At 30.6% G+C, this 27,471-nt stretch overlaps 1 protein-coding gene across 2 annotated transcripts in view; it reads left to right on the forward strand.

Annotated features, from left to right (window-relative positions):
- The window catches only part of LOC142324641 (protein sel-1 homolog 1-like), an 83,579-nt gene that overhangs the window by 51,304 nt on the left and 4,804 nt on the right, over positions 1-27,471 (forward strand). For both annotated transcript variants that reach the window (XM_075365496.1, XM_075365497.1), the window contains 3 exons: positions 13,596-13,744; positions 17,270-17,435; positions 25,828-26,078. In XM_075365496.1, coding sequence (XP_075221611.1) covers positions 13,596-13,744; positions 17,270-17,435; positions 25,828-26,078 — 566 coding nt within the window. The remainder of the gene's footprint in view (positions 1-13,595; positions 13,745-17,269; positions 17,436-25,827; positions 26,079-27,471) is intronic.

The following is a 27,471-nucleotide window of genomic DNA, read 5'->3' on the forward strand; positions in this document are numbered from 1 at the left end:
AATGATTGCAGAAGACCTCAACATCAATCGAGAAACGGTTCGTCTAATATTAACTGAAGATCTTGGTATGAGAAAGATTTGTGCAAAAATGGTCCCCAAAAATCTCACACAACAACAGCGAGAAACACGGAAAAATGTGGCAGCCGATCTGTTAGAGCAAACAGAAATCAATCCAGATTTGTTGAGCCGTGTTATCACTGGTGATGAAGGTTGGTTTTTTCAATACGATCCAGAGACAAAACACCAAAGTTCGCAATGGTGCTCAAAGGGATCATCCAGACCAAAAAAAGGTTGCATGTCAAAGTCAAAAGTGAAATGCATGCTTGTGTGCTTCTTCGATTCAAAGGGAATTGTTCATTAAGAGTGCCTCCTGGAAAAACAGTTAACCAATATTTCTACAAAGAAATTTTAAAAAGACTTCGTAAATGAGTTCTTCGTGTCCGTGCCAACATTGCTGATAATTGGATTCTGTATCACGATAATGCGCCATCCCATACTGCTCTGTCAGTACAGCAATTTTTAACCTCAAAACAAATTTCAGTACTACCACAGCCACCTTATTCACCAGATATCGCTCCGTGCAACTTTTTTCTATTTCCAAGAGTCAAAATGGCGGTCAAGGGACACCATTTTCAAACAACACAAGATGTCCAAAAAGCTGTGACGAGGGTCTTGGAGGATATTACAGAAGATGAGTTCCAGAAATGTTACCATCAACGGCAGAAGCGCTGGAATAAGTGTGTGCAATCAGAGGGGAACTACTTTGAAGGAGACAACACTAAACATGACTAAAACGGTAAGCAACATTTTTTCACATCAGTCTCATTACTTTATTATCGCACCTCGTAGTCCATTTTTTCTTTCTTTTTCCTCTACACTTTTTTCTCTATAACTATGTGTAATATAATATTTTTGCAGCCTCCGCAAAGTACAGAATTAAAAAACACTCTTACCTTTACTCTTTCATGTTCAAAATGTTTTTGGGCCTAAGCCCATCTTCAGTGATGTTTTTTTTAATAATTCTTATTTTTTACATTTACACATTAAATTATAGCTTTTTACTTTTATTTTGTAAAAATTGTTTATTGATAAAACAATTTAAGAAAAACATTTTAATTCAGAACAAGTATTTGTTCAGTCAAGAAAGTGAAAAAGTATTACATTAACTATTCGTAAAAGTATTACACTAACAATGTTTTAAAGTTCCCTTAGTTCCTTGACCATTATTTGTTGGCTGATCAGTGTTCACATAGTTTGTTAATCATAATTTATAGTTTTATATGATGTTGGCTCCTTTTCAGTTTCTGTTAGGATTAAAAAGTTAAACATTTTAAATTTAAAATTCTGTATAGGGCACAAATGAGATTGTTATGGTTTTAATAAATTTCTGTTATGGTCCTGCATATGCTTAGTTAATATAATTTATTTATCTCTTGCTTTGGTGATTTTATAATGTATTTTATTTTTATTTTTTTCAATTATTAAAAATTTAATTTAATTTTACTTACACTTGATTTACAAAATTGATATTTATATATTTTATGCATTGTAGTAAACCTTACATTATTGTGTTTAAACCATTGCAGTGGCTTACAAATTTGTCAGCTGGCTGTTTTCTATTTTAATTGCTAATTATGAAATTTTTGTTTTGAGATTTTGTATATTTTTATTTTTTATAAATATTTGTTACCTTTTTGTTATTTGTGCAATATTTATAGCATTTGTTAGCTTTTTTTTACTTAATTTCTAAAAAAAACTACTAAAGACAGTTGTGTAACAATCTTTGATTATTATTTTCTAATTATCATACTTATTTGCATGTCTCTTTATTAAATCGTGTTTTATGTATTCATAATAAACACAATATTATCTTGGTATTAGATGAAATATGAGGCATATTCATAAAGTAAGGGCCAGTTGGTCATTAAAAAAAATTAACTTGTGAGAAAAGATTATTTAACTGGTTTTTATTTAAGGTTTTAATTGAACCAGTTGACAACGGCAGTCTTGAGTTCCTCATTTTCAAACCGTTGTCCACCAAGCCACTTTTTCAAATGCAAGAAGAAGTAGTTGCTAAGTGCAAGGTTGGGGTTATATGGAGGTTGGTCAAAAATTTCCCAACGAAATTCTTGAATCTTCTTGGTTAAGGCAGCAATGTGAGGACGCATATTGTTGTGAAGGATGATTATGTTGGATGACAGTTTCCTGCATCGTTATTTTGAATCGCATGTCTCAGTTTGGTGAGCATTTTGCAGTACATATCAGCTGTAATTGTTGATCCACGATCCATGAAATCTACCAAAATGCACCCTTTTTGTACCCTTTTTCCCAAAAAATTATAGCCAACATATTTTGACTCTGGTATGGAGGTTGCTTAAACTTTTTTTGGTTTTGGGGAACTTGAATGGTGCCACTGCATTGACTGTTATTTCAATTCTGTGTTGTTGTAGGATATCCATGTCTCGTCGCCTGTAACAATGTGGGAAAACAAATCATCTCCGTCTTGTCGATAGCGGTCCAAAATGCTCATCCACTGCACATTCTTTGGTGTTTATGTTGGTTGGTGAGCATTTTCGGTACCCAACTTGGACGCAATTTATGATATCCGAGCTTTTCTGTGACAATTGTGTAGATAGAGGTACATCCAACATGCGGAAATTCTCAGCCAGAGCACTAATCATCATTCACCAATCATATCGCAGTTTTTGGTTCACTTGTTCAGCAATTTTGTTAATCTGAATACTGGGCCTGCCACTCCATTCTTCATCACGCACATTTGTGTGGCCATTTTTAAAGTCTTGACACCACTGTTTAACCTTTACTTCACTCATTACTGTAGGTCAATACACTAGGCACAACTCCCGTTAAATTTCAGCAGCTGAAGATCCTTTTGCACACAAAAATCGAATCACAGCAAGCAGTTCATAACTAGCAGGAGAAATGATTGTTGTGGATATTGCAATCTGCATTCACTGGCAGGCAAACGACTACTGAATCAAAACAACTGCAGTGGCTTCGTAAGTAGCCAATAGATGGCCCTGCATGTGTGAAACTATGTTCAGACCTGTTAATATATAAATATAAACCGACGGCCCTTGCTTTATGAATATGCCTCGTATTCTAAAGGAAATATCAGTTGATTGAACTTTTAAAAGTAAAAATATATTTTGGTTAAAAATAAATTTCGGTTTTGTATATAAAGACCACCAAACACAGCAAGAAAAAACCTAAAGAAACTAACACTGATAGTTGACTTTCACAGGATCCCAGATACTTGAAATACCAGTAGTAGAAAGGCGATTTGATATTAGTTTTTAGGTTTTTTCTTACTGGGTTGGTTGGTTAAATTGTTGTTTTTTTTTTAGTTAAATTGGCACAGTGGTCAGTATGTTGGTGAATTATTTGAATTTTATGAAAGTTTTATATATATATATATATATATGTATAATAATTTTTCTAAAATCGATCTTTTCAAGACCCATAACACCTCTTTACTAATAATTATTGTATATAACTCAACTTGATCCACCCAAGTTTAGAATTAAGTAAAGTAAAATGACAATCAATTAATTAACCTATTAACCTAATTAACCTGTTTTAATGAAATAGGTTAAAAACAAACTCCTTGCTATACTACTTGTTTGGCCACCCAATACTATAGTACTGTATGAGTAATTAAAATGTATGTATTATCATTTTCTTTATCTGAAAATGTGCTATTATCTATTGGTGCCCTTATAAGTGTGTCATCCTCATACTCTGCAAGTTGATAGTTGAATCATTTCTTGTGTTTATAATTATAATATTTTTCCCGTACGTCTAGGTTTTTTTGATTTTTTATCTCTTTTTTAATTTCTGATATTTTCAAATTAGTTTCATTATCAAAAATAGAATATTTATGATTATTGAGGTGGTCAGCAACATTAAAGAAACCCAACTTTTTATTTCTATAGTGTCTGATACGCTCAGGAAATCTGACTTTAGAAGATTTGTTAGTTTTGCCTATATATATGTGATTACAATCATTAAATTTTATTTTATAAATCCCACAGTAATTGTACAAATTATCTGAATCGGTGTGATTATTATTTTTTAAATATTTTATTACATGGTTATTTGTTTTATACGCAGGTTTATATTATTTTCATAGGCTTTAGTTATATTTTCAACAGTGCTATCAGTATATGAATATTTTAAATACATGTTATCAATTATCTGTATATTATTTATTGGTTGTAGAGTTTTTTACTATTCATTTTTGAAATTTGTTTTTATATTTATTATCTATAAATTAGTCACTATATTCATTATGAATAGCAATTTGTTTTATATTATCTATTTCTATGTTCTTTCTATGATCTTTCTATTAACCATGTTTGTATTATACATGTTAATTTTGTAAAACCAAGGATGATTTGATTTTTTATGAATTTTAATTTTATTAGCTGTGGATTTCCTATATACTGAAGTAATAATTTGATTATTTTTATTATTCAATACTAACATCTAGATAATTTATTATTCTATTTATATCTATTTCAAAAATGAATTTTAAATCATGACAATGTGAATTGAGTTTATTTAAAATGAATTTAAACTATATTGATAATATAAAAAATGAACTTGAATTTGAAATAAATTAAAAAAACTTAACAATTGGAACAAAAACTAGGATGGTAAGTTATGATATAAGTAACTTGTTTCCTGGCACACCTGTACACAAAACAGTTCACATAATAAAAAAAAAATTAATATACAATCATGAAGACCCTAAATTTATTGATATCAGAATCACTATTATGAGAAATATATGCTAACAAAACTACTTTAAATTTAATGATAAGTGCTATATACAGGATAATATCATGCCAGTGGGTTTTCCTTTGTCTGCCATCATTTTATGCTGGTAAGAGACTGACGGGTCGATAACTACTGACCTCACTAGGATCCTTTCCTGATTTTAAGAGCACCCTCACCAAAGCCACCTTCCAGCAACCCGGAAAGCAGCCTCAGCTAAGGCATCCCGAGAACAGCCTGCCAAGCGGCTCTCTTATGACAGGCAGCAGATGATAGAAAATATCTGGGTCAAGTTGGTCAATACCTGGTGCCTTTCTCAGTGCCGTTCGAGAAACCACTCGGTCTATATGTACAGGATCCATAGCCCACACACCAGGGAATGGTGTCTCACCCACTCTGACGCCAACTTCTGCTTCACCCTTCGGAGCATCTGGAAACAGAGTATCCAGGAACGTCTGGTAAGTCACCAGAGATGTTAAAGTGTGGTCTCGACCACCAAACCCGCATCGAACACTGGATAGCATGTGCAGTGGCTTTGGGCGGTAACATGACTTCACGAAATAGACATAAAATAGCCATTGAAATAGACATAAATAGAACAATAAATTATTTAGATGTTAGTATTGAAATTAATAAAAATAATCAAATTATTACTTCAATATATAGGAAATCCACAGCTAATAAAATGACAATTCATAAAAAATCAAATCCTCCTTAGTCTCACAAAATTAAGATGTATAGAAACATGGTTAATAGAGCAATCATATACAAAATAATAATAAAAATAAATTAAACATAGAAATTAATAATATAAAACAAAATGATATTTGTAATGGATATAGTGACTTATTTATTGACTATATGTATAAAAAACAAAATTCAAAAATTAGTATTAAAACAACCAATAAATATTACACAGAAAATTGATAACATGTATTTAAAATATTCATTTACTGATAGCATTGTTGAAAATATAATTAAAGCTTATGATAATAATAAATTTAAACTTGCATGTAAAACAAATAACCATATAATAAAATGTTTAAAAAACAATAATTTCAATTCATATAATTTATACAATTTATATGGGGATTTATAAAATAAAATGTAATGATTGTGATCACATATATATAGGCAAAACTAATAGATCTTCTAAAGCCAGATTTCTTGAACATATCAGACACTATAAAAATAAAACGTTGGGTTTCTTTAATGTTACTGACCACCTCAATAATAATAAACATTCTGTTTTTGTTATTGAAACTAATTTGAAAATATTTGAAATTAAAAAAAGAGATATAAAAATAATAATAAAAATCAAGACATTTTGGAAAAATATTACATATATAAATACAAGAAGAGATTCAACTCGATCTACTTGCAGAGTATGAGGATAACACTTATAAGGGGACCAATAAATGGCAGCACATTTTCCGATAAAGATAATAATACATAAATTTTAATTACTCATACAGCACTTTAGTATTGTTACAGCACTTACAGTATTGGCTGCCCAAATAAGTAGTATATTCAGTTTTTATCCTATTTAATATTATTTTATCATAATTGACATACTTTTATATATGCAACTTTTAATTTCAATAATGTTAATTAATATTAATTTTTAACATTTTTTATATTTCTTTTTAAAAGTTAAGAATTAAAAAAATTTTTAAACTTTTAAATTTTTGATGTTTTAATTTTTAGTCTTTTATAATAAATTTTATATATTACATATTTTAATTATCGTTTTGAGTTTAATATGTAATTTCGTAATAAACATTTTATAAATAAGAATTACAACTGATGATGTGGGTTCCCATGAAAGTACTATTGTAGAAATTATGGAATAATAAGGTGAGTGTCATTTTACTTTATTAAGTTCTGTAGTTGGGTGGATCAAGTTGAGTTTTATATATATATATATATATACACAAGGTGCTACCCAAAAGTTTGGGAAATTTGAATTTTGTGCACGAACCATTGCTGGTATGACCTGCTGCTGCTAGATGTGGCTAACAGTACTCTTTGTGAATCACTGTTCCAACAGCTGTGACAGTGAGAGTCTGCAATGTTAACTTTCGTGTGGTTGTGTAATGTTGCGTTTTACTGCTTTGGCAAAGTTCTAAATGGCAGATTTTAAAGAGCAAAGAACCTGTATAAAATTTGGTTCATGCTTAAAAAAACTGATGCAGAAACCCATCGCATGTTTGTGAAAGCATTTGGTGACAACGCTATGAGTAAAAGTAAAACTTTTTTGCGGTACAAACGATTCAAAGATGGGCGAACGACAGTCGATGACGATGAGCGTTCAGGAAGACCATCAACAAGCGCAACACCGGAAAACATCGCGAAAGTGTGAGAGGCTATTGTTGCAGATTGTAGACAAACAATCCGTGATGTTTGTGCAATCATACAAAATGTCATACGGGTCCGTGCAACGCATCTTGTCGGACAATTTGAACATGAGACGCATCGCTGCAAAATTCGTACCGAGACTGTTGAACAGCGACCAGAAACAAAATCGCGTAGCTGTCTGTAGTGAATTGAAAAATTCAGTAAGAGATGACCCTAACTTCATCTCCAACATCATAACCGGTGATGAGACATGGGTGTACGGGTATGACCCTGAAACTAAGCAACATTCATCACAGTGGAAGTCGCCAAGTTCATCGCGGCCAAAAAAAGCACGCCAAGTTCGCAGCAACGTGAAGTCCATGATGATTGTTTTTTTTGACATCAAAGGCATTATCCATAAGGAATTTGTTCCTCTTGGTCAAACTGTCAATGAGATGTTCTATTGTGTAGTTTTGAAGTGGTTACGTGAAAGCATTAGGCTCGAACGTTCAGATCTGTGGGGTAACAACAGCTGGGTTCTGCACCATGACAACACGCGTGCACACACATCGCTAGCCGTTCGTAATTTCTTGGCTTCCAGAAAGATGGTAGTGATTTCCCACCCACCCTATTCGTCTGACCTTGCCCCATGCGACTTTTTTCTCTTTCTGAAAATAAAATTTCAATTGAAAGGCCATAGTTTTAACACAATTGAGGAGATTCAGGAAGAAACGCAGAACGTGCTTAGAACACTTACACCTGCAGGCTTCCAGGGATGCATGGAATCATGGGAAAAATGCTGGGATCACTGTATCAATGTCCAAGGGGATTACTTTGAAGGAGACAATGGAAATTATAAGTTATTATAAGCTTTTTATTTTTATGGTAAAATTCCCCGAACATTTGAGTAGCACCTCATATATATATATATATATATATGTAATTCTACAACATATTGCCCACTGAGCTAATTAAATTCACCATTAACAAAACAAGTAAACAGATATAACTAAACTTATCAGATTAACACCATTAATTGATTTTCACAGGATCCTGCATCATCAGTCAGTGTTCAGTTCTGTAGTTACATTAAAATCAATTATTTAAAAAAAAATTAAAATTTAGAATTGCCTAAAATTATCACTGTTTTATAGTCTTGAAATTTTGCTGTGAATGAACACGCAACTTTGCTGCCCATGTTGGAATGAATGGGTCATTATCTATTTCACATGTGAATTTTAAATTTTCATTATAAGAATTTAATTTGTTTAATATTATTTATTAGATGTTCATTATTTATTATGGGTTATATGTTATGAGAATATCATCAATATACCATGTCCATATAAAACTTTATGTGTATGTTTGATGCCATGTACTAATTTACTCTCAAAATCTCTAAATATATTTCTGACATAATTGCTGATAGTGGAAATCCCATCGGTAAGGTATTTTTTTGTGTTAATATCTTTAATATTTAAATCTTAGTATTTTAAATTCAAAATGGTTTTATTGACATATTATACTTTAACAGATTCTCTTGGTTATTTTTAATTTTTTTATGCTATAGTCTGTAGGTATGCTAGGATACATGTTAGTTACGTCATAACTAACCATTATGTGTCTTTATTTACATTTATGCTATTTAATTTATTTACTTATTTGTAACCATTTTTTTCTTTTTTAAATTAAATGTATTAGATAAATTTATTTTATTCTTAAGAATTTTATCCATTATTTTGGATATAATGTAAAAATGGGGCAGATTTAAAATTTATTTGAAACTTATAATGAGAAATATTTAAATCAGCATACAAACCTAATAATCACATAAAAAAAAACAAAAAAAAAACTAATAGCAGTAAATAATCTCTGGGATTTATAAAATTAAATTTAATGATTGTGATGGTATTTGTATAGGAAAAACAAATATATCCTTTAAAAGTAGATTTCTTGAACATTATAGAAATTACAAAAATAATAAATTCAGTTTATTTAATATGGTAGATCATCTAATAACAATAAACATTCTATTTCTGATATTAAACATTTTTAGAAATATTGAAATTAATTAAGATGACGTAGAATTAAATAAATTAGAAAAATATTACATATATAAATATAAATAAAATTTCTGTTTGATAAACCCTCAGACAGTTTGAGGGAGACTGTCTTATAAAAACTGCAACAGATAGCAACACTCGTTTAAAGTAATACACAATTTTCATTATTTTAATATTTATTATGCAATAACTGAATTATTTCGGTTATGACTGGGGTACAGGATCATGCAAAAGTACTTTCACTAAAAATTATGGTAGATATGTCATTTTTCAATATTTTGTACAAGGTGGTTTATTTAATATAATTATTAGGCTTTCATTTAATTAATAGAATTATTAAATTATATATTAATTAATTATTTAATAGAATTAATAGATTTTCACAATATCCCACACCTTCAGTTGATATTAAATTCTATATTTATTACATTAAAACATATTTTTTTAATGATGCCTTTTTTCTTTTTTTTGTAGATTATAATGTTTTTCTATTGTGAAATTTTGAATGATATAAGTGTACGTGTAATTTTGTTGTCTAACACTGGGATAATTTAACCTTTAAGATGTATTATTTTCATTTGTTCTGTTGTCATTATTGCCAACTTTAATTTATATTTTTATATGTTTTTATTAAATCATCATTCTTGAATGCGATCCGGTGGTTCACCATTTTGTAATTTTGTTTATAAATAAAATACCAAATGCTTTTTTGCATTATAACTGATGGCAAGCTACAGTAGATATACCTCTTTTTTATTTTTTGTATGCTGTGTAAATCCTTTTGTTCTGTTCTGTAAATCCTTTTTTAAATGATGCATTGATTTTATATATGTATATAAATATTTACATTCATTGTATTTAATTTTATATATCTCTCTTAATTTCTCTCTAATATTTTTATTATTATTATTTTTTAATTTTATTATGTGATTATTTGGTTTACATGCTTTATTATAATTATTTTTATTAATTAGTTAATAATTTTTTCTATTAATTTTATTTGTGTAGCTGTACTTTAGATATAATAATTATAATTTATTTTCTAAACTGAAAATACACTTTTTAAGACAAATAATACAATATCATTTATAATATACCACAGAGTTACAAATTAGACATCTAATGATTTAAATAAATACTTCTGCTGACCTACAACAGTTTGTACGTGTAGCTTCTAATTGAACCACAACAGGCTTGCAAGAGTAACTAGTTTTCTAATTTAAAACTGTGATGCAATAATTTATGTAAAATAATAATTTTTGTGATTAAATAATAGTTTGGAAAATTAGGTCCTCCTTGAGGACAAGAGTCCTGTTTTAGAAGTTTCCATCGATTTATGATTAAAACATTGAAGGTTATTAAAGATAATAGATGAGGAGAGAATTGGCTGAGTAGAAATTTAACAATTACTATAAATTATAGAAATATTAGGGGAAATTATTCAGTTTGTCATTAAAAGTCAAGAGGTGATTCACAAAAGCCATCAGCTTTACACTTCCCTAGGATAACTTGTCAGTTTTAGTCATGATTAAATCAAAAAAGGACTCTGTGTTTTCATACTGAATGAGACAGTGGTCAAGAGAAATTCTGAACAAATTTAAACCTAGACTATCTTTTACACAATCTGGCAAACAGTAGTTATAAACCTTTGGTGCCAAAATATACATGAAAAATCTTCAAAAATACTCCTTCCAGGGTCTAGGAGGTACAAAATTACCCTTTGTTCACATATCTTGGTCAATTAGTCCATATTTAAGAGCCTTATCTTCACTTCTAAGAAAAGTTTAAACAAGTATAAATGCCTCAAAGGGAGTGAGTTTAAGATACAGAAAAATGGAAATGAATGTGTGGTAGCAGGTATTCTACGTATACATATACATATAAGGTGTTTCTGGCCTGTTACTATCAATCAGATTTTATTAAAATATGCACCACCCCAACACTCAGTTTCATATCTTAATCGAGATTCAACCAAAACCAAGTAAAGCATTTTTAGAACACCAATCGGGCAGAAATCCAGAAGATAATAAAATTTTCTCGCATAACAAAACATTTCATTATTTAGACTAAGAATATATTTTTCCCATGAAGGATTGCTATCAGTAGTTACCCCTAGATATTTCATACTATCGACTTGATCAATTCTGTCGCAGCTACACTAAGATATTCTAGAGCGAGTGATATTATGATATCTAACATGCGAGTTGCTAGTTTTCTCACCCTTTATTTGGAAAATAATGTATTTCGATTTAGATGCATTTAACGTAATCCTGTTTTTTTGTTAAACCGCAACCTAATTTTAAATATAAATAAGTTTTCTTCGATAGATTTCAGAATTCAGTCAAAACTTTTTTCTGTATAAAAAAGGGCAATATCGTCTGCAAATGAGGTCAAATAACCTTGAGATCTGTCAGAACAGAAGTTGTTAATATAAATTAGGAACAGAATTGGGCCAAAAACTGAACCTTGAGAGACATCAAATTCTATTACTCCCGCTTTACTGAGTGTATTTTTTATTTTAATCTTTTAAGTAGGATTCAAACCAGTTAAAGGCTAATACCCGCTTGCTCCGTCTTATTTAATAATATATTAAATATATATTATAATAAGATATCATAATAATATATTATGATATCAAAGGCCTTCTGGATATCCAGAAAGAAGGGGTCAACTTTAGAATTTTCATTGATGCTGTTTACCAATTGTGAGACAAATTTAAATAAGGAATTTTCAGTGCCCAAATTTTTCTGAAAGCCAAATTGATTAACTCTGAAAAAATTATTTTTATTAAGAAATTTAACCAGTCTTGACTTAAGTAGTTTTCAGAATCTTTGAAAATTGTGAAAGCAGGATTATGAGCATAAAGTTCCCGATATAATTACTATCTCCTCTTGTTATAAATAGGATCTGCCATTGCTTATTTGGAAGTTTATCTGGAAATTTACCCGACTGCAGACTTAAATTGCATAAATACGCAGAAACATGAGAAATATGTTCACACACAAATTTTAGAGCATGCAAAGAAATTTCATCAAAACCAGATGAAATTTTGGTTTTTATAAACTTTATAATGTTTTCAATCTCAAGATAATGTATTGGCTCTAGGAAAATAATGGTTCTGATTTTGGTTGAGGTAAAAATATGTTATATTAATATTGATTCTGAACTGTAATATTCTCAAGAGGTGTGTTTAATTTCTTTGTGATTCCTAAAAAATAGCTATTAAAAATATCTGAAACCTTTTGTACCTTACTAATTATCTGGTAATTTATCTTGGCTTTAATTTCATCTATTTCATATTTTTTATCCTTTTTTACCTATTAACTGATCAATTAGTATCCACTGTTCCCTAGTATTACCAGTGTTATTAATAAAAGAATTTCTAAAATATAATTCTTTAGAATTCCCTATGTCATAGATAAGTCTATTCCTGTACTTACTGTAATATCTTTTTAGATCTAAATTATATGGTTGATTCGTAACTTTTTTCAAATAAATCTTCTCTTTTAATTCTATTTAATAAATTATTTGATACCCAGTGTTTAACTTTGATGACATTTATAGTTTTTGTTTTAAACTCTTTGCTTTACAAAAGCTCTGTCTATGTATTTTTCATTAAATACTTAATTCCCATCAGCATATAAGATCTCATGTTTAAACCTAACTAAATTAATAAAACTATATTGATATATACTGTTATATACTGAGTTTTCTTTATATATAAGCTTTTTAATATCACTCCAGACAAGAATAAGGGAATGGTCTGTGACGCCAGCATGTGCAACATCAGCAAAAAAAAATTAAAGACACTTCTTTGAATTGTTTACATTTAATGAAAAAATGATCTATACAAGTGTTTGTATCCATCCTCACAGGGCTGTTGGCCAGAGACTCCATACCATTTGAATAAGCAAAAATTTATATTTATTAATAATATCGTATCCTCTAAAAAATTCAAATTTACATCTACAAGCATCGTTATGTTGTGGATATCAGTTATATAACTCATTAATAAATACTTCTGCTATCGACCAATGATATCTATAAAAAGCAAAAATATTACAAACACAATTATCAACAAAGATAAACAAATGTTGTCAGCCGATAAGAAACTGGTTTCATTGACCTTGACTGGAATGTCGTTTTACGCACACTATTATACCTCCAGCTCTATAAGTTTTGTTACATTTGGAACACATACACACACACACACACACACACACACACACACAACTGTGATTTTTTCTATTGTTAATTTATTGATTATTAATAAAAACAAAAGATATTGTGATTGTGAAATTTTTTTACACAAGTTGGTATTTTTGTGGTTTTATGTATTCAATGATTACAAAATTTATTCAATTTTGTATTCTTGTTTATTATACTTTTTTATTGAAGGTGGCCTTGGAGTTCGACGAGATTATAAACTTGCTAATAAGTACTTCAGTCTGGCTTCACAATCTGGACATGTATTAGCTTTCTATAATTTGGCTCAAATGCATGCAACTGGTACTGGCATGATGCGTTCTTGTACTACAGCTGTGGAGGTATATATTTTTTTCATTATTTGATATTTTTTTAAATAATTCAATAATAAGATCCAAATAAAAGACCAGTCATTATTGAAAATTATTTTCTACAATTATCATCTTGTAGGAATTAATTATTGTAAATTTATTGTAAATCTTCTTCTTTTTTGTATTCCTGGGATGACTGATAGGTCTTTTGTTGATATGGACCTTCTTATCTTATATCTCAATCAGACATTTAAAAATAATCCCGGTTAAATTTTTTTTTTTTTGATTAGCAGCTTTTTGAAATAGAAAGTTTATACTTTCTATTCTTTTTTTGAGGGCTATTTGGACATCATCTGATTTGTTATTAAAAAACAATTTATTGTATACATCTTATTTATTTTCCATCAAAATTAAAGCAATTGTCTAGAAATAAGTTTTTGAATACCCTCGTCTTAGAACTGTCCTGCCAGTTAATAACACCGTTTTTCAACAACTCGTCATTTTCAAAACTCTGTGTCGCTAACCATTTTTTAATTTTCGGGTAAAGGTGATAATCACTGGGAGCCAGATCGGGGCTGTATGGAGGGTGGTTAAACAACTCTCATTTGAAACTGTCGATTTGGCATTGAGTGCTTACTGCAGTATGCATATGAGTGTCATGAAGAAAAATGATGCTTGAACACAGCATGCCGTGTTCTTTGTGTGGCTCTTCTCAATTTCTTCAACGTCTTGGTGTAAGTTTCAGCATTAATTGACATGCCTCTTTCCATAAAGTCAGTAAAGATTGGCATTACTACTTTTACTAATCACTTTTTATTTAATTTTGAATGGAATATACTGCTATGTTAATTAATTATTCCATAGTATATGTCAATAGTGTGCTTTTGCAAACTTAAAAATAGTTTCATCCAGTGTTGAACTTTAGAGTCTGAGGTCTTTTTCGTGCCTTCTATCCAAATCTTAATGTTTTGAAGATATTTTTATAAATAATTTAAGAATAAATCATGTCACTTACTTTTAACTCATTCATTTCCTTGTAAGGATGTAAAGTTAATTATTTTATTAATGTTTTTTTTTTTTTAATTTATAGCACATTTCCGTTGATCCTAGTCTTTTAATTTACTTGAATTACACATTAAATATATTATTTAATTTTTATAATTTACATAACTATAAAAAAGATGTTTCTCTAATTAATATTCTCTTTGTAATTAATATTATTTTAGCCACAGTCATATTAACCGACTTCTGTTTGTGATATTTAAAAACTTAAAATTTAAAAAAATTTAAAATTACAAAAAACCTGAATGAATTTGATATTAAAGCATGATATGAAAGCATATCAACAGATAATGTTATTTAATTTTTAATATTGTTTTTGTCCATTGTTAATCTTTGGTGTGATTATGAATCAAATTGTTTTGTATAATGTTCAGTTTGTATTATCAGTTCAGTTACATTTTATTCCTTTTATTTTTTTAGGGTTGTTCTTATCGCTAAAGAAAAAAGTATTGGCATTGAAAGTTCAATTTATAAAAAGGAGCTTTGGTTAATAATATATTTGTGTTAAAATAAGATTGTTTTAAGATTACCAGAGTCATTCAGAAAGTTCTCAGCCTGACACAGTGATGGTGCAAGTATGACCAAATGGCTTTGATATTTGTCAAATATGATTCTTTAGATTGGTGTGCATGCAAGTTTTTTTTTTTTGTTTTACCTCCGGGTCCGCAGTCAAGCAATTCATTCCGCAGAGGAAGAGATGAATGTTTTGTAGCGTGTGTGAAGAATGCCATGCCTGACCGGGATTCAAACCCGAATGCAAGTTTTGCATGTGTTTAACCACACACAAGTGTGTGTGGCAGTTGAGTATAGCAAACAAGTTTTGACATTTTCTGAAAAATGTGTAAAATTGAAGTTAAAGCTGTTGTAAAGTACTTTTATTTTAAAAAGTTTAACTTCATTGGACATACAAAAAGAGTCAGATTCTACTTTAAAGGATTCTTCTCCTTCATTTTTGACAATAAAAAAGTGGGCTGCAGAATTTAAATGTGGTTGTACATCCATTCAAGATGATGAACACATGGGATGCCCAAAAGTGCTATAACTGAAGAAATCATCACAAAAATCCACAATGGTATATTAAATGATCACTAACTTAAGGTATGTGAGCTTGCTGACATCACAGACATCTTGTTAGATCATTTCCGCTACATTTTACACAATATTTTGAGAATGAAAAAGTTTTCCATTCAGTGAGGGCTAGGTTTGTTAATATTCGATCAAAAATGTATCTGATGGAACACTTCTCTAAGATGTTTAGACTTATTCAAGTGTGATTCAGTCGAGTTTCTTGATTTATTTTTTAAAACAGTAGATGAAACACAGATTTACTGTTACATGCCAGAAACTAGACTCTGTAGGAGGAAATGAAAGTTCACTAAAGAAAGTGAAAACAGATCCATCTACAGGAAAGTTCATGATTATGTTGTGGTGCTGTCTAGACTACCTGAAAAAAGGTAGGACCATCATCAGGGTGTATTACACTTCATTACTAGATCGATCGAAGGATGCTTCAATTGATCATAACGATGGATGGTGTAATTAAGAAACCTTGGTGTAATTAAGCTAACCTTGTACCAGTTAATATGCCATGTATGACATGATTTATAACAGAAAGATAAGTTGTAGTGTTATAAAATATTGACTTCAAACACTTTTTACAAATAAACATGTATGCTATTCAGGTCAAATCTTTCACCATGATAATGCATCTACACATATGTCTCTGGTTGTTGCTACAAAACTCCATGAACTATACTTTGAAGTGCTTCTACATACATCATATTCACTTGATTTTACACTTAATGATTTTTAACTCTTCCTAAACTTGAAGAAATGACTCGTTGCACGAAAACTCACTTCAAATAATGAGGTCAAAGCTGAGACAACCATTATTTTGAAGAGTTTGACAAATTGCATGTCACTGTTTTTTCTTTGTCTGGCTGTAAATTTCTGAATAGCCAGAAAAATATTACATACATCAAATTATACTCATAAATATTAAAAATACCAGTTTTATTTATTTATCTGTTTTATAACATAAAGGTAGGTTATAATTTTGTAAAATACTGACCTCAAACATTTATTACAAATAAGCATATACAAAAATTATTATTAAGAATGAAATAACTGTATTTGTCTGACCTAAGTTTCAGATATGAGAAACGTTGTAACCAGTCCAAAGATTTCTGTTTTATCACCACAAGAATAGTTCTAATCCACAAACATTTACAATACTAACATTACATAATTAATTTTATCAATTGACTGGAAGAAGATATTTTTCCCCTGTATTTCCAAAATTTGTAATATTTAATGTTTGTTTTTTAACAAACACACCATTTGTCTGAGTAATGAGATCTCTTTAAAATGTTGATGAGTATACTTAAAATTAAAAAGCAGTAATATGAGTTATTATTAAACAAATAATGCTACAATAATACCATTAAATATTAAACATAATTTTATATTAAGCCTTAAAGTTTTATTTTACAGTTGTATAAGAATGTTGCTGAAAGAGGTGCTTGGGGTGAGAAACTGATGGAAGCTCACACTATGTATAGGGAAGGACGGTTCAATGATGGTTTCTTATCATATGCTCTTATGGCTGAGTTGGGATACGAAGTAGCCCAAAGTAATGCTGCCTTTATGCTTGATAGAGGTAATTTAATATTATTAATTATTTTTGTAATGAATAATGTTGTCTGGGTGTAATGTTTAGGATCAGACTTGTTATTTTCTGCAAAATAACAACTTTTACAAAAGTCGGATTGAGCTTCTACAAGGTGCACCTGGTTATATCCAGAACAAATATGAGAAATTTGTCTGGGGAACTGAATCTAAAGAAACTTCACAGCTTCATTTATCATCAAATCAAACCACACTGTACAACAATTTCAGCTGCGGAACAATTTGTTGGTTGTGTAAACTGTAGACATTAAGTAATTCTGGACAACCGATTATTAATAATCACTTCCATTATTTACTTTCAAAACTTGCACTTCATTAATTAACAGGATAATTAGTTATAATATGTTTTTAGTTTACTTTAGTATTTCCACATTACTATTCACATTTTAAATATGTATTAAATATATCTAGCTACAACAATAAAGATTTAGTGATGTTGTTGCTAATACATCTTAAAAGAAAGTAAATTCATATAATTAATTCTAACAATAATTAAGATCAGCTGGTTCATTAACAAAAAAAAAAAAAAAATAATAATAATAATAAGACGACAGGAGATGTTTATATTAATGAAGAGGACAAAGAAAACAAATGAATCTTGACATATTTATCACTCACTAGATCACATCTAGAGTTTTAACTCAGGATCTAGTCCCAACACAGTCCTTGACAGTCAACCGTGAAAGGTCTTTTAAGAAATACTACACTGGCTGAACCAAGCAACACCAGAGTTCAGAGAAGGCAGCATTCAGATATGGAGGGCTGCCACTTAGAAGATAATATGCGATCAGAATCATTGGAATGCCACAAGTGGAATTCACTACACAGGTGAACAAGAAAAATACAAAGTTTAAAATCAAACCAAAGCAAATTGTCTACATTTCCACATGCAATGTAAACTCACTCATCCAGATTGGTTAACTAAAAATAATAACTGGCCTAATGGACCGACACAAAATTCTCATCATGGGTCTGCAGGAAATAAGAAACACTGTGGGATCTCAAGGATATAGGCTCAACAGAGATATACCTGGAAAGAGAGTGATGAAAAATGTTTCACAGTTTGGAACAGGCTTTTTAGTCAGCCTCAAAATAATAAACTCTATACAAGAATTTAAGTCACATCCCCAAGAATCTCAACAATCTGCCTAAAAGCATCTAATAAAATCTACACTATAACAAATGCCCATGCACCCGCTAATAATAAAAATAACTCCAAAAGACCATAAAGAAACAAAAAAGTTGGGGAATCTACTGGACCTGATTATAAATAACACTCCCCAAATACCATGTTAAACAATTAATTGGCGACTTCAGTGCTCACAGAAAGTACTAAAGCGACTAGGCAGAGAAAGTAGATACCATGGCATCATTGGAAAATGGCCTGGCCAAAAGAAAACAAACAAAAGTGGACAGAAAATCGTTGATATCTTGCAGAAACCACAACCTAATCTCGAAATCCACATATTTCAAGAGGAAACTTCAAAAACTCAAAACCTGGAAACAGTCTGGCTACATTACAGGAGAATGGCAACTAGACCATGGAAAAATACCTCATGGAAAATACCATGGAAAAATACCACCACAAGGAGATCTACAACATAAAAGTCCTCCGAAGAGTAGTCTCGAGCTCAGAGCACTATGTAGTCAAAATTAAAATTAAATTTACTCCCCAAAGAAAGCAACAAAACCAAGCCCTTAAAACTAAAAGAAATCTGATTATACTCAACTAATCAAGAATGAAAATTACCAAAAAGCAACCAAAAAAGTAATAATCACAAATAAACTCAAAGATCTAGTCACCAACCTTAAAAAATCCTAGAATTAGCCTTAATAAAATCCCATAAAAAACATCAATGGTGGAACAGCAAATATGACGATACAGTGGAAAAAAAGACGTCAAGGAGAAGGCTATTTTGGAATTCTAAAATTCAGAAACATACTTCCAAAATCTAATAAAACAAAAGAAACCACCCAAACCCTGAGGAGAATAAAAATACAACACCATAAAGACACACTGAAGTCAATAGAGGAATTCAATAAAAAACAGTCAGGGGACTACTACAAAGTCTGCAAAAATCACCTCCAAAAATACAAACCCCCCAATCCTACTAATAAAGAATGAAAAAAGTAAAGTGGCCCATATCAATAATGAACGTGGAAATCCTAGCTAAATGTTTCAACAAACTTCAAAATTGCGAAGAACCGACAGAATTCCTAAACTTCAACACCAACACCACCAGAAAACATCAACCCTCCCACAATAAAAGAAGTTTACCAAGCACTGGGTGAGATGAAGAATTACAAAGCAGCAGGAGAACATCATATTTTTGTTGAGATCTGGAAATATGTAGGAAGATCAGCAAAAATTGCTCTTCATCAACAGCTTGTCAATATCTGGGTCAAAGAAGAACTACCAGAACACTGGACGACAGCCCTCATCCATCCACTATACAAAAAAGAGGACAAAACAGACCCTAACAATTACAGGGAAATCTAACTCCTAGACACAACATACAAAATTCTTTCTAGAATTATCCTCAATAGGATTGGTCCACAACTCAAGAAAAAACTAGGAAAATACCAGGGAGGTTTCAGACCCTGGAGGAGCTGTCCAGACCAGATCTTGAGTTTCATGCTAATAATGGAATACAACAGGAAAAGAAACAGAAAGATGTTGATAATATTTGTAGATTTTAAGAAAGCTTATGACTGCATCCACAGAGAATCCCTACTAAAAATTCTAAGACACCTCGGACTACATATCAAATTAATAAACATTATAAAACTGACCCTCACATACACTAAGTCAAAGGTAAAATTCAGAGGCAGGCTCTCTGAACCTTTTGAGATCAAAGGAGGACAGTGGCAAGGTGCTATTAATAGCATATTAGTTGAATAGTTGCAATGGCTCTCACTGCTATTATTCAACTGGGATTTAGAAATGGTAGTAAGGGAATGGCTCAAAAAGTGCCCCCCAAAAGTAAAAATAGGCTGAAAAATAAAAAAAACCTGTCTTGGTTTTGCCGACAACTTGGCACTGCTAGCAAACAGCATTGATGAAGCTAAATAATAGATATTAGAACTTCAAAAGACAGAAATTATGCCTCAAAAACCAACACAATTAAAAGAATATAAACTATTATAAAATCAAAATAGTTTCCCAATTTAATAAATGCCTCTGATAAATAGTAACAAACAACCTAAATGAAAAAAACATGGCTCCAAATAAGAAGAAACAAACTAGATGAAGCTCAAAAATTAACCCAGTACATTTACAATAAAAAATGTCTATCAATAAATTCAAAAATAAGACACTACACATAGTTATAAAACCAGAAGCCACTTATGCAGCAGAAACACTCTTCCACCTGAATGAACAATCAAAGACAGACAGACTCCAGAAAATCAAAAGAAGAATTGGAAGAACCTGGATCAATAAAAGTACCAGAAAGTCGGGGAGTGGTGGATTGTGCCCAACAAAATCGTGTACAAAGAGTTAAAACCCATCACTGATACCATGCGTAAGAGGAATTTACCAAAGGAATTTACTGTCCAACTGTAAGAGTGAATTTACTGTAAGAGGAATTACTGAATTTACTGTAAGAGGAATTTACTGTCCAAAGAACATAGTCTCTGAGACTAGGATTCTTTGGACAAGTCATGAGAATTCAAGATTCAAGACTTCTAAAACAGCTAGTTTAGTACAATCTGGAGTCGAAAACACCAAGATAGGATGCAGATGGATCAGAGAAATAAGAGAGGATCTGAAGGAAATTGGCCATTCACCAGTAGACACCACAGATAAGATAAAATTAAACAAGAAGATCAAGAACAAAAACACTTGCTTCATGCTCACAAGAAAAAACAACACGAACATTTTCAACACTAGAAAGGACACAAAGACATGAAAAATTAGTGGGAGGACTGCAAGGCCCAAATAGTCCCATCGAAGAGACTTGGATACTGGACTGATTAACGTAATCCTATCCGGCCATAAAAAATAATTATAATAATGTTTGTAATATTAACAGTAGTAATACTACTCTCTATTTTTCTTTTTTTTATTGTTGATGACAAGAAAAAGAATTCTTTTTGTTAAGTTGTATTAAATTACAGATATTTTGTTATTACTGTTTTTAAAAAAAAGTGGTTAAATTTCATTTGCTATATAGCCTATACTTGTCAGATTTTATAATCTTTACTTTTATTTTTTTAATATATAGCTGATCTGTGTGCATTCAGGTTTAATATTTGAAATAACCTTCCTTCGCTTTGTGTAATAACATTTAAGCTTAGGTCCTGTCACCATCTGTTGTTGAATTTTAAGTGTCTGTACATTCTGTCATAGTGATCCATGGGCATAATAAGCTATTGGGTCACTCTTTACATTAACAAGGAATAAAGTCAGCCTATATGTCCTGAATTAAGAAAGAAAACTGTATTAGATATCCAGATATATCTAGAACATATAAATCCAAAATCTAAAGTGATCCTATCATAATCCTAAGTGATCAGGATATATTAAATTATGCTGTAATATTAGATTCAGTTTTAAAATATAATCGACTTCCTAATTGAAGTCAGCTGAAATTAGTGTAAATGAGCTAATGGAGCATTTTTTTTTATGCGATTATATAGTTACTTTTTAACTAGCATTAAATCCAGTTACAGCATTTAGAATCTTTTGTGAATTGAAGTTAAACAGATAGACTGAGTTAAGAAAAATGTTTATTAAGACATCCCTTTATGAATATCTTTTTATTATTTAAAAAAAAAAAAATATCTACCTTTATAAATTTAGCTTTCTTTTTATACGGGCATTGTTTATATTATCAATATAAATGGGGGGCACGAGCATATAAAAAAGAAAATATTGAAATAATTTCTTAATTTACTGAAATGAAAGCAAAATAAAATGCATTCTGACAATAAATAATAAAATACACATTTACATTGATTAAATACACTTATAAATAGGCTTGTACATTTACATTGCTTAAATACATTTATAAATAGGATTGTATCAGTATTGCACAATGTGTTTAATAATTAAGTTTTTTTTCTTTTTTTTTATAAATACCTCTGATATGGTTGCACCTCTGGTCCAGCTACTCTGTAACACTGAGCATTCAAGCCCCCTCACCATCATCAAGGTCTCATGATTCATAGAGGGAGATAATTAACTTATCAATACTAAATTAAAAACAAGTTTAATAATTATTAGCGACTCCCTTGGGCCTGTCTTGCAGAAAAAAGTTTTTTTGAAGAAAGGTTTAATGTTAGAAATAGACACACTAATGAGTTCTTTTTCTATATTTAAGTGAGATCTATATATTGTCTTCAAAGCCGCCACCGCAGAAAATCCGATTTCGCAAAGATAGGATATTGAAAATTGTAATAGTGAACAAAATGTTCTTGTTTTCAGTGTAGAAAACTCATCATCCACCCCTGCTCAAAATTCAAAGAGTGATTTATTACTAAATTGTCTTTATGATTTCGCCACTTGTCGTGAAATCTGTGAAGATTTCATCGGGAGTTAAAGAGCCCTTCAGGAGTATTTTGAAATGGATCCTGAACCCACTCGTAATTTGCTACTAAGTTATAAGCAAGAAAATACTTTATAAATTCTTTGCCAGCATACCATACTATTTTCAACGGTTACAAAAACAACTTTCACATGTTGTTCTTCAGTCTTGTAAATTTTAACACATTCATCCACATTTGCAAACACTTCTAGGGTTTTTGCTTTAAATTTCTGCTCCACAATTCCAACTTTCTACAGAAAGCATTAACTTCATCATTCATATCCAATATATGTGTAAGTTGCTTCTTGCAGTTGAAGATTCAAAGTATTTAATTTCTCGAATATGTCGACCAAGTAGATCAATTCCATCACAAATAAACAATCTTGAAATTTCTTTTTGGCCTAATTGACAGTTTCATTGTGCAGCACAATTTTGAGGTCTTTAATGTTGTAGACCGGTTGGCCGCTTACGTTGGTATGTGGTATCTCGACTGAGACTGATTGAAATTGAACCAGGTGCAGCATTTATACACATTTGGACAGATGGTCACGCAACGTTCTAGAATGTTCAAGATTGGAACTTCTCGAAAAGCCGTGAGAATTTCCGATATGGTGGATGTATGAGAGAGTAGTATAGAGACATTGATTCTGTTTTTGTCAATGCTGTGGATCATTGCTACCAAATATCAATAAATTTAATTATTCTTAGTAGTTTGTAAAGTTTGTAATTAAGATCATAGTGTAACTTTAGCGTCAAAATACATTATTATTGTATGAGAGGAGGGCACAATAATGTTTGTTGATGATTTTCTGATTATATTTATCAATTAGGTTATTAAATAGTTTTCAGAAAAGTAAATTTGAAGATATGAATATTTAAATGAGTATTTGATATATATTTATGTAATTAAAAAAAAAATTGTATGTTCATGTATATCTTATCTATTATATTGGTATTTGAAATATTAAATTTTTCTTCTTTATTTCTTTACTTTTAAATAACCTTATTGATGCATTACTCTGTCTCAGCAATGTTTGTTTAATGGTTTTTATATCACAGCTTTTAAGAGTGTTATGAAATAAAAACACTCTTCATGTTCCATATAATATTACAATCTGTCAAAAACTATATGGTGAGCTGTGAATATCCAGATTGTTGTAGATATTTCTAATATAAAAAACAAAAAGCTTTGATGAATAAAAGAAAGGAGAATTGGTGCAAAGATAAAATTCAGTACATCTATGTAAAACATGAGTAGTAATATATACCAAAGTTGTATTGTCTGTTTATTTTTCCATCTTTTATTTAATCTTTCTTTTGAAAACTTCCTAGCGCATACAAAATAAGTTATTAGAGAATTAATTTGCATTGTTGGCTCACGATTCATAATGTTTGATACCTCTTAAATTAAATGTTTGCCTTTCAGTAGATTTTTTTTTGTAAGGTATATTGGACTTTTCTGTGTGTACTTTTGTTTCAAAACTTACATTTTTTGAGGTATGGGTTCTTTCGGGTCTAAATCTAACTTTATTCAGATTTAAAGGTCTTACGTTTTTAAGGGGTGTCTGATAAGACTAACAGTTTGATCGACTGTAAACTTGAAGCAGTACAATCACTTGATGGAAACTCATTACTCAAGTTAATTCATTATCAAAAAGTAGGATGTAGTGTAGTATTACAGTGTAGAGCATCCATTTTGATTGAAAATGGATTTCTTTAGATATCACTTAATCTTTTAGTTTGCTTCTGAATTAGTGGGAACAAAATTATGAAACCATTTTTATCATTTATTCTTCTGTTAACTGTAGACCTAATTAATATTTTCCCAAGAAATAAATATTTTCAAAATTTTTCATACAATATTATTGCTGAAACCTATTTTACATGACAGTATTTTATTTACTTTCTCTACTTATTGTGCAAGATTTTATGCAAATTTTATTAGGACATTTGAAATTGATGATCGATTTGGAGTATGTTAACAAACAAAAAAGCAAATTATTGATAAAAACCTTTTTAAACTCCTGTCCAAGAAAGTATTGAGGTTCAAGATTAAAATTTCTGTTGGACTTTACCACAATAATTTAAGATGTAATTTTTTGAAAATTATCTGTAGTTGATAAAATATGACTCGTGATAAAGATATTTTAATTAAATTTTGGTGGTCGGTTTCTTTTTAAACTTTTTGTTTTGTATATATGAAAAAAAATCAGTAACGATTTTTAGCCATTTCCTCAGAGCTATTCATCACTATCTCATTCTCAGTACTTTTTATTTATGATACTAGATGTAGAATACATGTCATTAAAGGTTATTTATAGTGGACTACAACTCAGAATCTTTCACCCTCAACTGTGCCAATACCATAGTGTAGTTAATTTCACATTAAAATTTTAATTGCAATTTTCTCTTAATAAGTACTGTGTTAGTAATTTGCATTGTGTATGTGTTTTTAAGTTGTAAGATCTTTTCACGCTTATATCAGTTAGCTCTGCCATACATTTTCCATCATTTCAACAATCTCCATGGTAGGATGGTAGCAGCTCTGCTTTTTCCATCCTGAAGGTTCTGCATTACATTCCTACTCTGGGGCAAGGCACTTTCACCTTCTACAAATTCATTTATTATTAAAAAAAATGGGAAAAGGTTGTATCAATTTGTAGTTGCCATGAATAAAATGTAATAAACTTTTTTTAACTCCCTTGTTCTGTTATTTATAGATGAAACCGTTGTATTATTTGGTTTTATTATATCGGTAATAATTTGGTGGTAGCTTTTATTATATTTAAAATCTTCTTTCTATTTAATGTGATTTTTCATTATGTTTTGTTGCAGGCGAGGTGAGCTTATGGTCAACAGAGCAGGAACTGTATGTTCGTGCATTAGTGTACTGGGGACGTGCTGCTGCACAAGGTTATTCTGCAGCCCAGGTTAAATTAGGAGATTATCATTATTACGGTCTTGGTACAAATATAGATTACGAGACGGCAGCAATGCATTACAGACTTGCTTCTGAACAGCAACATAATGCTCAGGCTATGTTTAATCTTGGTTATATGCATGAACAAGGATTAGGGATGCAACAGGTAACTTTCTTAACCGCTGTTACATTTAAATAATAATATAAACTTTTTATTTTTTTTTAACGTCTTTCATGGTTAGTATTCAAATAAATATATGAGAAGTAATGCTTTGTTTAAGTATACCCAAGCTATTCTCAAATTGTAACAAGCAATGGATATTTATTCTGAAACTGTGCCGTTTAAGTTTTATCAGTGCTGGACTTATAATGTTAATTTCTGTCTGTCTGTATGTGACTATGCTTAAAAATTATTGAATTAGTTTTAACAGCTTATAATTACAACATATTCCAGAAGAAATTAAAATGAATTTGTGAAATGTTTCTCCAACATTTAATAAGGAACTCTTCTTTCCCTGTTTCTGTTTTTTTTTTTATGGTGCCTAATGGGAAGAATTTTACAGATAAATTTCTAAAAATAATATATAGCCTTCAAAATTTGTTACAGCTTAAGTATTATTTTTTTAAAGTTTGTACAGGAGCTTTTTCTCTCTTTTTGAAAATAACATTCTGTTTCAAAATGAATTTTTTTTAAATTTATAATTAAATGTGCGTAAACAACTGATATTCTTTATTTTTGTATTTTACAGCATATATGTCCGATGTCAATACTATACCATCGGCCATATATGCTCGTTTATAAACCGTGTCTTACATTCACGTAACATGAACTATACTGGGTGCAGTTTCACTAAATTCCATTACAATGAATAATTACGAGGGTAAATCAAATATAAATGGGATTTTTGTTTCTAAGCATCAACAGTCGGTAGGACTGGGCCTGTGCTTCTACTATGTTTGGGTGGGATCATTAGGAGTGGGGAGAGCTGGCCATTCCACACTCAACCAATTCGTCAGTAACGCTCATGATGTCGGAAAAACAGTTAACCCCTCCACTGCGCAGTGCATAATTATAAAATTTCTACTTGTGAAGGAGTTCAAATGACAGAAATTTTCCAGAGATCGACTGCACAGTTCGAGGACCAAACATTATCAAGGACAAGTACGAGTGGAAAATCAGGAACAGATCACAATTACAAATGAAAACATTCACGTGGTTCGAGACATTCTTGAAGATGATCGGGTGAGAGTATCTGAAATTGCAGAACAGGTCGGAATAAGTTGTGGGAGCTGTCAGGTGTTAATCACAAACGACCTACAGTTCTGTAAAGTGTGTGCTGGATGGGTCCCTTGCCTTTTGACCACAGATCAGAAGTTGAGTCATTTGGAGGTCTGTCAGAGGCTTTTAGCAAGGTTTACAAAAGAAGGTGATGCATTTTTGAGTTGCATCTTCACCTTCATTAAACATAGGTCCACCATTACATTCCCCAGTCGAAACAAGCCAATATGGAGTGGTGGAGGAAGTCCCAGTGATAGCCAAGACTCGACTGTCAGCTGGC

Source organism: Lycorma delicatula, chromosome 5 (genome assembly GCF_047948215.1).
Source record: "Lycorma delicatula isolate Av1 chromosome 5, ASM4794821v1, whole genome shotgun sequence".
In the NCBI taxonomy this organism is placed as follows: Eukaryota; Metazoa; Arthropoda; class Insecta; order Hemiptera; family Fulgoridae; genus Lycorma; species Lycorma delicatula.